The sequence below is a fragment of the Thamnophis elegans genome, chromosome 6, assembly GCF_009769535.1.
Source record: "Thamnophis elegans isolate rThaEle1 chromosome 6, rThaEle1.pri, whole genome shotgun sequence".
Classification (NCBI taxonomy): Eukaryota; Metazoa; Chordata; class Lepidosauria; order Squamata; family Colubridae; genus Thamnophis; species Thamnophis elegans.
Genome location: NC_045546.1, coordinates 21,734,409 through 21,748,883, shown reverse-complemented (window position 1 = coordinate 21,748,883; position 14,475 = coordinate 21,734,409). Strand labels below are relative to the sequence as shown.

Here is a 14,475-nt window from a genome sequence, read left to right as displayed (position 1 = left end):
AGCTGAAAGTTTGAGAGGTGTTCAAGGATAGAATTCTGATTGATGTAGGGACAAACCTAGGCAACTGAATTAGGTTGCTTTTAAGTCCAATATACAATGGAATGTAATATTTTTGGATGAGATTGAATATACATGCAGCAATTTGAAGGATGATTTAATCAAAATAATCAAGATGTCAGGGAGCATGCTAACTGACTTCTCTGCTGCACAAGAAAAACCTATCTGGATATTCTTCAAAATGTACTTGGAACTTAAGATAATGATGCATTAGGAAAACAGCAAAGAGAATCTTAAAAGTAGAGTATTTTAGTGGAGCAAATAGAGCTGAATTAAGTTCTACTGTAGAGACGCTGTAGCTCTGTGGCTAACACGCTAAGCTTGTTGATCAGAAAAGTCGGCAGTTCAGTGGGTCAAATCCCTAGCATTTTGTAACCGAGTGAGCTCCCGTTACTTGTCCCAGCTTCTGCCAACCTAGCAGTTCAAAAGCATGGAAAAATGCAAGAAGAAAAATAGGGACCACTTTGGTGGGAAGGTAACAGCATTCCGTGCACCTTCGGCGTTTCGTCATGCCAGCCACACGAGCATAGGAACGTCTTCGGCCAGCGCTGGCTTTTGGCTTTGAAATGGAGATGAGCACCACCCCCTAGAGTCGGGAGCAACTAGCACATATGTACAAGGGGAACTTTTACCTTTACTTTAAGTTTTACTGTACATTGTTTCCATTCTTTAGAGCTTATAAAGAATATTTTCAGCTATCATGAAAGGTGGGTAACTAGCATATATTATATATTTAGGATATTTTGCAAGGGAAAACATGGCTTTGTTGATTATATATGTTTTGTCCTCTTTTGCGCTGATATCGTTGGCTCTTGGGAACAATTAGTTCCTGCTCAGAGCTGTTCCAGGAATCTGGTACTATAATATTTCCTACACAGTCACTCTGACTATGTCCAGAACATAATAATAATAATAAAAGTTTTGAGAATACATATGGGTAAGATATAATAAATATTGAACGTTCAAAATGTGAGATACATGTAGATACAGCTTGTATGTCAGTTCTCATTTTCTTCCTAGCATGGTAATGGACAAATGGTCCTATGAAGACATTTACCTTCAATAATCTTATAAATTCATCTTTGCTTAAGATCTGATAGTTCCTTATGTATTTTTATTTTCAATGGTTTTTTTTTTTTAATTGGCTCTCTTGTGGTAAGATGTATGTGATTCTCTTTCAAGTCATTTGTTGTGACATTTCCCATTGTAAAATATATGTGTTCAATTGTATAAGTGGAAGCAGAAAAGCATAAGATAGATTGAGGAGCCCATTTAAAAAAATGACACACAAGCATTATGGCACAAAGAGATTTTTAAAACTTGTGATAGTAATTAGAGCAAAAATGTACAAGGATTAAAGGGGACAGAATATGTGAAAAAGAGATGTGTGTGACTCAATGATGGAGCACTTGCTCTCTATGCCAGAGATTTCAGCTTCAATCTATTAGTTTTCCAGTTAGGGCTGGACCCTATCTAGCAGAATGAAATTCAAGGTAGAGAAAAGTAAAGGCTTACACTTAGGCAAGAAAAACCAAAAATACACATATTGACTGAGTGAAACCAGGCTTAATAGCAGTAACTGTGAGAGGGATCTTGGAGTCTTAGTGGATAACCAGTTAAATATGAGCCAGCAGTGTGCGGTGGCAGCCAAAAAAGCTAACACAATCCAAAATTGCATTAACAGACAGATACAATCAAGATCAAGTGAGGTACTAATACCACTCTGTAAAACCTTAGAAAGACCACACCTAGAATACTGCATCCAGTTTTGGTCACCACACTATAAAAAAGATGTTGGGATTCTAGAAAGAGTGCAGAGACGAGCATCAAGGATGATTAGGGGAGTGGAGGCTAAAACATACGAAGAACGGTTGCCGGAACTAGTGAAGATAAGGACCAGGGGAGACATGATAACAGTGTTCCAATATCTGAGGGGCTGCAACAGAGAGGAGAGCATCAAGCTATTTTCCAAGACACCTGAAGGCCAGACAAGGAATAATGGATGGAAACTGATCAAGAAGAGATTCAACACAGAAATAAGGAGAAATTTCCTGACAGTGGGAACAGTCAACCAATGGAACAGAAGTTGCCTTAGGAAGTTGTGGGAGTTTCATCACTGGAGGCTTTTAAGAAGAGATTGGACTGCCATTAGTCAGAAATGGTGGCTTGGGCAGGGGGTTGGACTAGATGACCTAAAAGGTCCCTTCCAACTCTAACAGAGTAACCGCCACTGAAATCCTATCAGCAGAAAAGAGTTTAATGATTTATGGAGGCAAGTAAGATTCCATCATGCTAATGTGTAGCAATCCCATTAGAAAAAATATGTGTATTAATGTGTAATTCTAAGTCAACAATTTGCATTCATACTGTGGGGAAATTGGCATCTCAGAAACGGACTGGCACTTGATCCCTGTGTCTCTGTCTTATAAAGAGAAGTACATGACTAGACCCTCTATTTTCTGAGTAGAAAATAGGATATGGTTCACTTGCTCCAAATAAGCAATAATTGGATCACACGGGTGAGAGCTGGTGGCGTTCTAGTGAATTGGTAAAAGCCTTGATTCATGTTTTCAAGGAGTAGCTGCAATTCAGTAATGAACCCCCTCTTAACTGATAAAATGTTCCCAGTTCAATCCGAGCTATCTTCAGAACTCTTTAGATCTCAGCTTCTATGTCTCAATGTGCCAGCAGATGCTGTCAGGTATTTTCCAGTATTGGGCCAGTATTACCCAACCTTGGCAAATTTAAGATTTGTGGACTTCAATTCCCAGAATTCCCCAGCCAACAGAGTTAAAGGCCATATATTTTAAAGTTGTTAAGGTCACTGGCTTGGGCTCTTAATTCCACCATTCCTGCCTGTGACTAATGGAAACTGGAGGCAAAGTTTCAAGAAGGCACCGCTTTTCCCATCTGTTCTGACCCAGCTCCCTTCTGTCAGAAAACCCCACTGTGTTTAAATCAATGATTCCTTTATTAGGAGCGCCTGCAGCCCCAGCAAAAAGTTTTTCTCTCAATGCAGGCTAACAAGTCTGTCGGGGAGGGAGTTGAATAGTTGTCTGCCACATCTATTCATCTCTGCCCACTGCCTTTTATCCCAGAGCTAGGGTGGGGCTTCACTAGCAGCAGTGGCTCTTCCATCCCAAGGATCGGCCCACAGATTTCCACTGCTCTCCTCTCCTCTGCCTTCTGCACATTGGCACATCAGGCACTGGACAAATTTGTTCCTCCTCTTCTTCCTCAGCCACCTCCAGACCTGGGGGCTGTTTACTCATCATCTGAGGGTTGACGGATGGCCCTATCTCTCTCTCTCTCTCTCGCTCTCTCTCTCGCTCGCGCTCTCTCTCTCTCTCCCTCCCTCCCTCCCTCCCTCCCTCCCCCCTCCCTCTCTGAAGGAAGCTCATAGTATTCCAAAATGTACAGGAAAAGGCCAGGTCTGAAGAAAAGAACATAATTAGGACTTTCCAACTACCACACAAATCTCTGAAAAGCAGTCCATTACAGAGGCAAAGTCTAAAGATTGCTCTTGTGATATGGAAAGTATCTCTGCCCATATATGTCCATGTGTTCTCACCAAACATGCCAAACATGCACCAGCAATGGGATTCACTTACCTTCCCTACTGGTTCATAAATGCCTCATCTGCGCATGTGCATTGCCTTCTGCACATGTGCAGTGCTTGCGCATTACAGCGAGGTGGGTGTGGGGAGCCTCCTGCAGCTGCCACTACCGGTTCACCCAAACCGGCTGAATACCACCTCCCTCGCCCACCCACCCTCCCTCCCTCCCTCCCTCCCTCTCTCTCTCTCTCTCTCTCTCTCTCACACACACACACACACACACACAGATAATTAGATACATAGATACATTCATACAGTATACATATACACATACAGATTTACATTAGGCTTTCTTCTGTAAATTATGAATACTTGTTTAATTTATGTTGATCTCTATGACACCAACTCAATGGAAATATGGATTTTTTTCACATTTGGCTTTGATAAGTATGGAGAAGAGTTTGTTATTTTTCTTGAAATATACAGTATTAATGTAAAGATAATTATCTGGATTATAAAAATAATATAAACATTAGTAGAATTATTTTTTAAAAAATGCATTCATTAACCAGCAAGGAAAGAAAAGTATGTAACTCATCCTAACCCTTTAATATTCTTTCTATGTATTTTATTGAGCAATGGGTAGTTTTACTGATTAGCTAGGAGAATATGTGATTTAATTACATGGCAGAATCCAAAATACTGAAACTGATTCTACTTTTAGAATATGTTTATTTCCTGTTTGTGTAGTGTGTTCCAGCATGGAATTAGGATGTTTAATTGGGTTACCAAATTTGCCATATCACTGCTATTCCTCTAACAGCACAAATAATTAAGCTCAGGAAACTGATAAATCTTTTGAAAATTATCTGGCTGTGATTCTTGTGGACCAGCTACATTTTTAAGGCTAAACATACATGAATTGTAAAATGATCACCTCCCAGCAAAACATCCAAATAAAACTACCGTATCATATTCTAATATGAATCTTTACCAAACTGGCATTCTCTAGATGTATCAAACTACATTAATTTTACACCAAAAATAGTTCAGACATCTGGAAAACATTAGCCTGGAGAAAGCTGGTGTAAAGCACATCAGTCTCTCAGCAATCCAGAGATCTATTTAAAATTCATACTGATTTATCCAACATATGTTCTTCCATATCAGCTCTAGGCTCTATAACTGCCTATTTTGTTAGCAGAGTTAACATTGCAATATACTTGTGAGAGCAGAAAAATGGTCAGTTTGCTGGAGAAAGAACCTCAACTGATGCAAATATTTGCTATAACTAAGCTCTGCTTTTTCTCCTAAAATGCAAGTTTTTAATATACAGAGCTATTCTGTCCTGGAATAATCTCAAGGAATATATTATCTTTATCAGTGATAAAATAAAGTGCTATTGTGAGAATTGCCATTTTACTATTTGTAATTACCATAATACCACTTTATAATGCCTTTGTAAGGCCACACTTGGAATACTGCATCCAGTTTTGGTCGCCACGATGTAAAAAAGATGTTATGACTCTAGAAAGAGTGCAGAGAAGAGCAAAGATGTTTAGGGGACTGGAGACTAAACCTTTTAAAGAACGATTGCTGGAATTGGGCATGGCTAGTCTAGTGAACAGAAGGACCAGGGGAGACATGATAGCAGTGTTCCGATATCTCAAAGCATTGCCACAAAGATGAGGGAGTCAAGTTATTCTCCAAAGCACCTGAGGGGAGGACAAGAAGCAATGGGTGGAAACTAACCAAGGAGAGAAGCAACTTAGACCTGAGGAGAAATTTCCTGACAGTTAGAACAATTAATCAGTGGAACAGCTTGCCTCCAAAAGTTGTGAATTCTCTAATACTGGAAGTTTTTAAGAAGAGATTGGACACCCATTTGTCTGAAATGGGATAGGGTTAGGGTTAGGGCCTGAGCAGGGGTTAGAAGAAGACCTCCAAGGTCCCCTCCAACTAGTCTAGTCCAATGTCCTGTTGGCATTACCACTAAGACCTACCTTTCTTCTGTAAAACTCACAGGAGAGCTATTTTTATCTAGAATGCATCTAAAAAGTGGTCCTTTTGACATGTCTTTCAGTATCAAAGTTTAGATAGTACTGTTGAATTGCTGCAGGAAAATGATGATATTAGATTTCTTCCTCCAAGGACAAAGACTTTGACTGAGGAACATCTTCAGATATCAGGATTTATGTTACAGCTTTTTTAGCAATGATCTCATCTTACTCTTTCATTGCAGTCCACCCAAAAAATGTCATGTATAATTAATGCTGTGTTTATTATTACAATTTACAGGCAGGAATGGTACTGAGATGTGGACAGTTCTGGATCGGTTTATTGCTCGTGCCCACAGCGTGCCTTGTTAAAGATGTGGCATGGAGAGCGTAAGTTATTATTTACATTCTTTTGAAAAATGTTATTTACTTAAACTTACAATATCTCAGGGTAGTCCTAAAGCTGCTAACCCTTAATCTCAGTCCTAAATCACTTAGATGGGTACAAAGTGTTAATCAGTGCTAATGGTTTTTTGCAAATACACAACCATTTATTTTCCTCATCTATGAAGGTACATATAACACTGTTTTTTAAATGAATACAGAAGTCAAATTTCATATAGGATGGAATTTAATAATAATGAACATTTAAAGCAAAATATTATGATTTTCCAAATGAAAATTCTTGTTTGTTTCTAGCTATTCCCTGCCCTTTTGCTATTGTTTCATCTTAAATAAACAGAATGTCTTTATGATCCAAGACTTTTCTGCTTCTGCCTACAAGATATTTTATAAATATATAAAATATTTCAGCTGTTGCAGTGACATGGAGTAGTGGCAAACAAGACTTTAAATCTGTAGCTTGCATTAAAACTCAAATGCAAGCAGTATAACCTAAAATGCTCTTAACTTTGTATTTCACTGTGATTTGAAGAATGAATGAATTTCTTGATGGATTGAGTTCCTTACCAACATTCCCAAACAAGACCATATTTTAAATTTATTGATTGAGTATGGAACTAATTTTAGAGCCCTCTGCTATGTTTCATTCTTTATGAAGAAAATGGAAAAGGGAGCAAAATGTTATCGGGAAGAAGAAAAGTTTTTGTGATCTTCTTCAGGTCTTGAAGACTTAGCTATTTTCAATAATTACTGTGGATTAAAAATAATTCTACAATGTGTTCTGATGGAAATAAATGAATTCATATCATGTAACTTTGTATCATGCAACAGGAGAAAGTCCAAATAACATTGTTTTTCTATAGCAGGGGCATCAAACTCAAGGCCCGGGGGCCAGATCTGGCTTGTGGGGTACTTAGATCTGGCCCTGGAAACAGCAAAGGCCTGGCCTACGTTCCCTCTGCCAGTGACAATGGAGCTTGTGAGGGATGTGTGCAGCCCTCCTGAGCTTTGTTTTCACTGGCAGAGGATTCCAGGAGGCCATCGCAGCCAAAAATGGAGCTTCCTAGGGCTGCAGGTGACCCTCCCGAGCACCATTTATGCTGGCAGAGGCTTGCAGGAAGCTGCCACAGACAAAACCGGAGCTCAGGAGCCCCTTTTTTGCTGGCAGAGTTCTCAGGCTACCACAGGCACCCCTGACATGAGTGACATGAGTGACATCAAGCTGACCACGTCCACCCCCCACAGCCCCCTGAGGTCAAACACAACCCTGATGCAGTCCTCAATGAAATTGAGTTTGACACCCCTGTTCTATAGGAAAACAAAATCTGCATTAGAAGATTGTTGTTCTTTTAACTACCTAAAAAGCAGAAGGTGGTTAAGAAGTTTATTTCATCTTCTTTTCACTTTTAAATAACCCAGTACCTATAATAGGGCTTGCAAATTGGAGACCTTTTTACATTTATTGAATGGCCATGCAATCGTGTACATGTTTCTGTCCATTGCAGGAAGTGCTGAAGAAAGGAGAAGCTAAATGTCTACGGAGATTCTCAGTCATCCAAGTCACAGTTGTCCCAAATATGCGTTTTTTTCAAAAGGCAACTGGACTTCCTTGTTTTTCTTTGAAGATGTTTCGCTTCTCATCCAAGAAGATTCTTTAGCTCTAACTGGATGGTGGGGAATGGAAGGATTTATACATTTTGCAGACAGCTGGTCAATTGCATTTTTGGGGAGTCGATGGCCACAATTATTCCATTCCCCACCATCCAGTCAGAGCTTCTTAGATGGGATGTAAAACGTCTTCAAAGAAAAACAAGAAAGTTCAGTTGCATCTTGAAAAAACACCTTTGGAACAAAGAAAGAAGCTGATTGCAAAAGCTCATTCTGACAGGCTTTTCAAATACAATTTTTAAACAAACAAGCAAACAAACTGGAAGAGATTTCTTTGCAGGTTAATTGTTAAAGGCGCAAATCTCTCTGGCGTGTCAATTATATCAAGTATATCTGGGGGGGGGGGTTTCCTAAAAATATGTTAGAAAAATGTTCTGGACAAAATATCTATCTCCAGAAGAAACACATAAACACCATCTTTTCCCTCTCATATGTATTAAGATGATATTAAGCTTTTTAAAATATATAAAAAAAGATTAATCATATTTCACTGGCAACATTTCAGTCATATTTCACTGACCATGTAAAAAATATATGCATCGTATGGGTGAGACTGTATTGCATTGCTTTTATACTGTAAAATATTTCAATAACCTATTCTAGGGGTGTCAAACTGGCGGTCTGCGGGACAGATGCGTCACATGCAGGCCACACCCACCCCAGCTCCACGAAGGTGGGAAACTTTGTGATACGGCCCATGATGGCGCAAGTTTGACACCCGTGACCTATTCCATCAGTTACATCCATGATAGTATCAAAATCTAAAGTAGGTTTTGCAGCCGCTGCAAAAATACTATTATTTTTTCTGGTTACCCTCAAAATAAAAGGAAACCATTCAATTAAATGTGAGAAAATGAAGTGGAATATCAAGATCTCTCTCTCTCTTTCTCACTCCATCTCCCTCTCTCTTCTACTACTATATTTGGACCCCAAAACACTGAGAACAAGTAAATGAAAACAAGGAAGTACCGAGACTGTCTTGCTATCCTCCAGAGGATTTCTAGATTTTATCTGAGTATATACTATGTGTCTGCATATGCCTGTGTCTGTGGATGTGTGTGAGAATGATTTGTGCCCATTATATGCTTAATTTAGTCAACCACTAATTTGAACAAATCTCTCAGTGATGTATCTGGTGGCACACCATCATTCTAACTGGAGCAAATATTACTAAATTTGATTCTCAAAAGTATGCATTTGAGATTTCTAAAACTGTTTAATTGCCTGGATAATACGATATTCATTCAGCTTCCAAATTCCAGACTGTCCTATGTAATAGCAAACTATATATTATCTAAAGAGCTGAGAAGCAGAGCACATAGATAATATCATACTATGGTCTTATTTCAAATTGAATAATATGGCTGCTGAAATCCAGGGCCTTTCATCAGTAAATCAATTGGAGAGAGGGGAGAAAAGAGTAATAGATGTTCCTCTATTTTTCCTACTTATATCAGTCCTGTACATATCATCAATAAGATTGCAATGCATTTCAGTCGGAATTCAAGATTGGAGTCCCTAATCACTCTTTTGGATGACAAGCAGAGGAACTGGAGTGGGGAGTGCAGCCCTCCTATCCTACTTGATCTATAAATTCAATCATTGTGTCTCTTTTGATCACCTCTCGGTGAAGGCATTGTTTTGCGGTAGTTGTCCTCCTTTCTCTGGATACAGCTTCAGTCAGTGAGTTGGGTTTTTGAACTCTACAGCCTTACATTATGACATACCCCAGGGCTCTATTTTCTCACTTCCACTTAGCAGTTACATAAACCAATGGAAGGGATTATCTGCCAGCATGGCATATAATATCAATTGTATGTGGATAATATTTTGGTGTACATTCTGGCCATCTAAGCCAAATGATGCTGTTGAGATGCCATTCCAGAGACCAGGTGGATTTCTCTGTGGAGGAACAGACTCTATCTCAGCAAGATGGAGTGGTTGTGATTTGAAAGCTGAGACCAGTGATAACTCTGCTTTGACTCTGGATAGTGTTGTGTTCTTTCAAATTAAACTATTTCACAACTTGTAGCTCGTCCTGGGCTCATGGCTCTTATGGAGCAGGTGGTTAGAAGGTTTTTGCACAATTCCTATACATTACTTCAATGGTAGCAATTTTGGGACCAAGAAGTGCTACTCATGCCTTGGGCCATGCCTCATTTGGCCTATGGCACTCTATGTGGGTCCACCCTTGAAGATCATCCAGAAAGTATAGTTGATCCACAATATAATGGCTCATGGAATTTAAGAGTACTTCTCAGTTTCCCTGGAGAAAAATCAAAACTATAAGAGCTGCACTAGTTGCCAGTTGACTTCTGGGTGTAATTTAAGGTGCTGGATGTCATTTTTAAAGCAATACATAGCTCAAGATTTCCATCTCCCAGGAGACTCTAGCTGTCAAATACATTGTAGCAGAGATGGCGTCCTTCAAGTTCCAACTTTGAGGGTTATCTTCATGAGCCATGACAATGCATTCATCCAATAGGACATTTAAAATGAATTTAAAAAACTCAACTTTCTTTAAGTGTGCTTCTAAAAATTATTGGATTTTAGAAATTACTTTTTGTGTATTAGAATAGACCACATAAAGAATGGAACAGATTAGTATTTTATTTGTATGAATATTTCTTATATTTCTGTACACTTATGGCTCTAATGCTCAAGGCTAACTCAACCACATATGTATTCTTGAAAAGATATTCCTCTTTTTTGGCTGAAATTCAGTTGTGCTTAGCATCGTCTGAAAGATCCAAGACAACTCACAGCCCATTAGCCAGCCTAGCCATTCCTGCTGTCTGACCTTGAACAGGAAATCTGACTCTCATGTAGTCAATGAAAGTTGATGTGTTAGTTTCTTTATTTTGTGTCTTTCTCCTACGATGCAGGGCCAAGCATACTTACCGTAAAACTTTGCTGGAGCAGGTTCAAGAGTTGGAAGCTAAATCCAAAGAGCTGAGGAAATCTATGCTGCGTGATAGCAATGGAAAGAGGTGGGATCAATTCCATCTTAACTGGAAGCATGCCAGATCCATTTTTTTTCCTCCTTCTGCCTCTTCATTATTTTTGCCATGCATTGCAATGTAATGGTTACCTTCCAAAGAGCAATGTTATTCATTTACATTTTTTTTTTCAAAAAGCTTCCATCTTTCACTGCTCCATCCCTTATCTGTTGATACAGGAGGCCAAAAGCGAGGCTCCCTATGTAGTTTTTTTGCATGATAGCTTGTAATATTTTTGTTGGATGTGCTGCCAATCTGAAGTTTTATTTCAACTTGCTTCTTTTTTTAAAAAAATGTTGGTTTGGCTCGTTGTGTTGTGGTTCTGAATAAAAATATATTAAGACCATATTAAAAACCAGGGCAGATCTATCTTTTCAGAACGTTTTACTGCTACCACCCCACTTAAAATGAATCAGTCCTTTGTTGAAGTAAGCTATAGACTTTATTACTGGATAATGGAGAACTTTGCATTAGTATTTGATCTCTAGTTTATGGATAAGAAAGTATCAACACTCATTCAAAATCTCCATGATCTGAAAAGCTATTTTAATCTTATTCAGTGACTAGCTGGATACTCATGCTCCGCTATGAAACTATGTGTTCGGGCTTGATAAAGCAACGCTTACAGCTTGAAAATTAATGAGTACTTACAATCGGCCTCTCCTCTCCCCTTCTCTCCCTCACACTTGCCCCAAAGAAGCTTCTCTCCTCTCCTATGCCCCTTCTCTTCCTCAGACTGGCCCTATTGATCCTTTCCTATTCCCTTCTCTCCCTCAGCCTTGGCCCACACAGGCTCCTCCTATCTTATCCCCTGCTTTCCCTCAGTCTAACTCCTTAGTATCAGAGTGTTTTTTAGGTGGGGAGGGGGAGTGGAATGTCTAACTGCCACCCCACAGGCCAGATAAGTGGCACACTGGCCACACCCACACCTAAGTGGCAGTTGGAACAAAGTTCTTTTCAGGTGGGAAGGGGATGTGGAATGTCTAACTCCTTAGCATCAGAGAATGTTAATAATAATATAAGAAACAGTAATGATCTGATGGTCATTTCAAAAAAATCCTTTTCTTAGCGAGCACCTAGACAGTAAGAGGAACATACGTGCCAAATTTTAAGTTTGTAGGCTTTACGGATGAAAACAGTTTAGAGACAAGAGTGGCTGTTACTGAAACAAAAGTCAAAAGTTTAGTTGACTTTAGTTGACATTCAAAAGTTTTGAATTCAAAATAACCTCTGAATATATTAAAATAAATTTATTTATTTTGTCCCATTGACGGTTTCAGATATTGCCCAACAGAATATAGGCTTGTCCAACATATTATTCAAGCATACCAGTGTCCTTTTCAGTAGTACAAGAATTTATTTCCATACTTCAGACCATGATAGGTTCAGCTTACGCTATCTTTCAGCATGTACAAATTTCACTTTTAAACTATTAACAGAGTTCTCCTCTGGATGATAACTTAAGTGCTTCTGAATTGTCACTTGATCCTCTAGAAACTAGAGCTAATGCATATGCTATGTGTGGATCTTTTTTTATCTGATGTGAAAGACATTGAAGAGAGTTTTGTCCAGCCCACCCCCTCCCTGCTCCCCTTTCTTTGAGCTTCAGAGGGTTTCAGTTCGCCCTTTTTATAAGGCAATTGTGCTTCAGCAAATGGGAAAGTGTCACAAGTTCAGAAAGGTTTTGTAACTCATACTTGTGTTCTCCAAACAATATGGCTCTGTGTGATGTGTGGAGGAACTTTCACAATAATTAAGCATGATTTTAACAAACTCTCTCAAATACCAATACAAGTAGAAGTAGAGAAACTTCAGCCTCACAGGATTGCCAGGATCAGTTTTGGGCAAAGCTCATGTATTTCTGGTAAAGTAATTGCCACATCGTGACTGCTGTTGAAGCAGGTGGACAAATAAATCTATAATTCCATTTCGTTCAATAGCGCTGTGAAATCACAGGACTTTTGCTAAAATAAATAAAAGTGTCCAAGATCTAGGTTGTGTTGGGTTTTTCTTTTTTTTTTACTCAATTGTGTGTAATGTCACTGAATCGCTTAGATTTCTGTCATTGTTGGAAAAGAGCCACAGTCCTAAAATAGCCCAAACAAGTCTGGTGTCAACTTTTCAAATTAACAGGCTTTATTAAAAGCCGTAAGCTTTTGTGAAGTAGAGTTCAAGGCATAAGATGTGTGGGGTAGATTTATATACTTGGTTAAATCTGCCTTCCCCAACCTGATGATCTCTAGTTATAAATTGGAATAGAGTTCCTATTTTTATATATAGCCTATTGAACACATCAGAAATAACCCCTCCTCCTCCACCCGTTGAAGAAAGCTGGCCTAGGCAATCATTTCTAAATTAAAAGAATAAACTTCTTTCTCTTTTTTTATCCTGAAATGCTTCTTTGTGTTTCTGGACACTTCGTACACTTTTTAACCGGTGGATTTATCCCATAAACATTAGGACATTACCTGGTTGATTTTTGCAATCACATTGATTATAGGTAGTTGCAGTTATGGCTTGTAAGAATTTATTTTGTTCTAAACATAGCCCGTTATACTTGAAAAACAGAAGTCAGGATCTAGGACAACTGCTGTGTATTTGGTTCCAGTCTCTAATCCTTCTTCTGATGTGATGCAGATGACTCCTATTTTTTAAAAATCCTTCCGATTATCAGCTGTTAAAAGAAAAGGAGTGAAGTGAAGACTAATTTGAGGTCTCTTTGCTCCCTCTATTCCAGCTCTTTAAAAACAGGCCTGCATTTTTGGTTCCAGCTGTTCTACATGCTCTTTGGGGAGCCTCATCTTAGTTTATCAAACACTCTGATGATCATCACCTGGATGGTTGTGTGTGCATCTGGAAATGTGTTCAACGTTGTGCATAAACATGTCTGTGGGTGCGATTGTCTTTCCTCTGTCGTGTTGACTTACTGTTTTGGCATTCTATAAATTACGCTGCCGTGTTCTGCTCCATTCCAAGAGAGTGTGCTTTCTTGGCCATTTGTTTTATTGTGTTCCCTTTCCAATCTCTTTCCTCTGAATTCCTTTTTTTTTTAATTGGCTGCCCTCATTCTCAGTAGGCTTGTAAGCAGACAATATAAGGAATCCCTGCCAGCCCTTTGGCCCATTCCTCTCTCTCCCCTCCAAGGACTCCCCCTCCTCTCTTCCTCCACTCTGCATTTGTTTTTTCTCCTCCTTAATTGCACCCAGGTTTCCTGGGTGGTCCATCTGCAAACTAGATAATGGTGGAGTATCTCAGCCTGCCTGAAGTTGATGTGTCATGCTTTTGATGAGGCCTCTTGAGTGCCTTCTGAGAACCATTCTCCCAACCCCCCCTTCTCACTTTGTATCCTGGTTTTTTCACACCTGCTTGTCTTTCAGAAATCAGGGATTTGGAAAAGCAGTGCACTGGGAATTTTCTAATAGTGCAATCTAAGGATAGATCGGGATATATATTTTTTAAAGATGTTATTTCCATTCTTTCCACTCACCTTTGTTTGAGGCCCCTGCTGGTAATTACACTGTTTTGATTTAGCATGAACTCATCCAAGAAGGTGTATCTAATTATGGCCAAAACCCTAGGAAACTATAAAATGTCAAAAGTGTAACATTATGTTGTTTATAGGTATATAATAATCTTCTTGTAATTTTAGAACAAATGGCTGTAATTTAGATTGAAATACAATAATGTAATATTTTACCATGATGGGAAAGACTAAGATTTGGCAAGTTGTTGGTCACCTACTCTCTTTGTCTTCCAGGGATTACCTGTTGTGGGCTGCTTCAAAGTCCTTGTCCC

At 39.0% G+C, this 14,475-nt stretch overlaps 1 protein-coding gene across 1 annotated transcript in view; it reads left to right on the top strand.

Annotated features, from left to right (window-relative positions):
- Nucleotides 1-14,475, top strand: part of ATP8A2 (ATPase phospholipid transporting 8A2) — a 361,217-nt gene that overhangs the window by 328,698 nt on the left and 18,044 nt on the right. Inside the window, exons 33-34 of the mRNA XM_032219218.1 lie at nucleotides 5,913-6,001; nucleotides 10,567-10,671. Coding sequence (XP_032075109.1) covers nucleotides 5,913-6,001; nucleotides 10,567-10,671 — 194 coding nt within the window. The remainder of the gene's footprint in view (nucleotides 1-5,912; nucleotides 6,002-10,566; nucleotides 10,672-14,475) is intronic.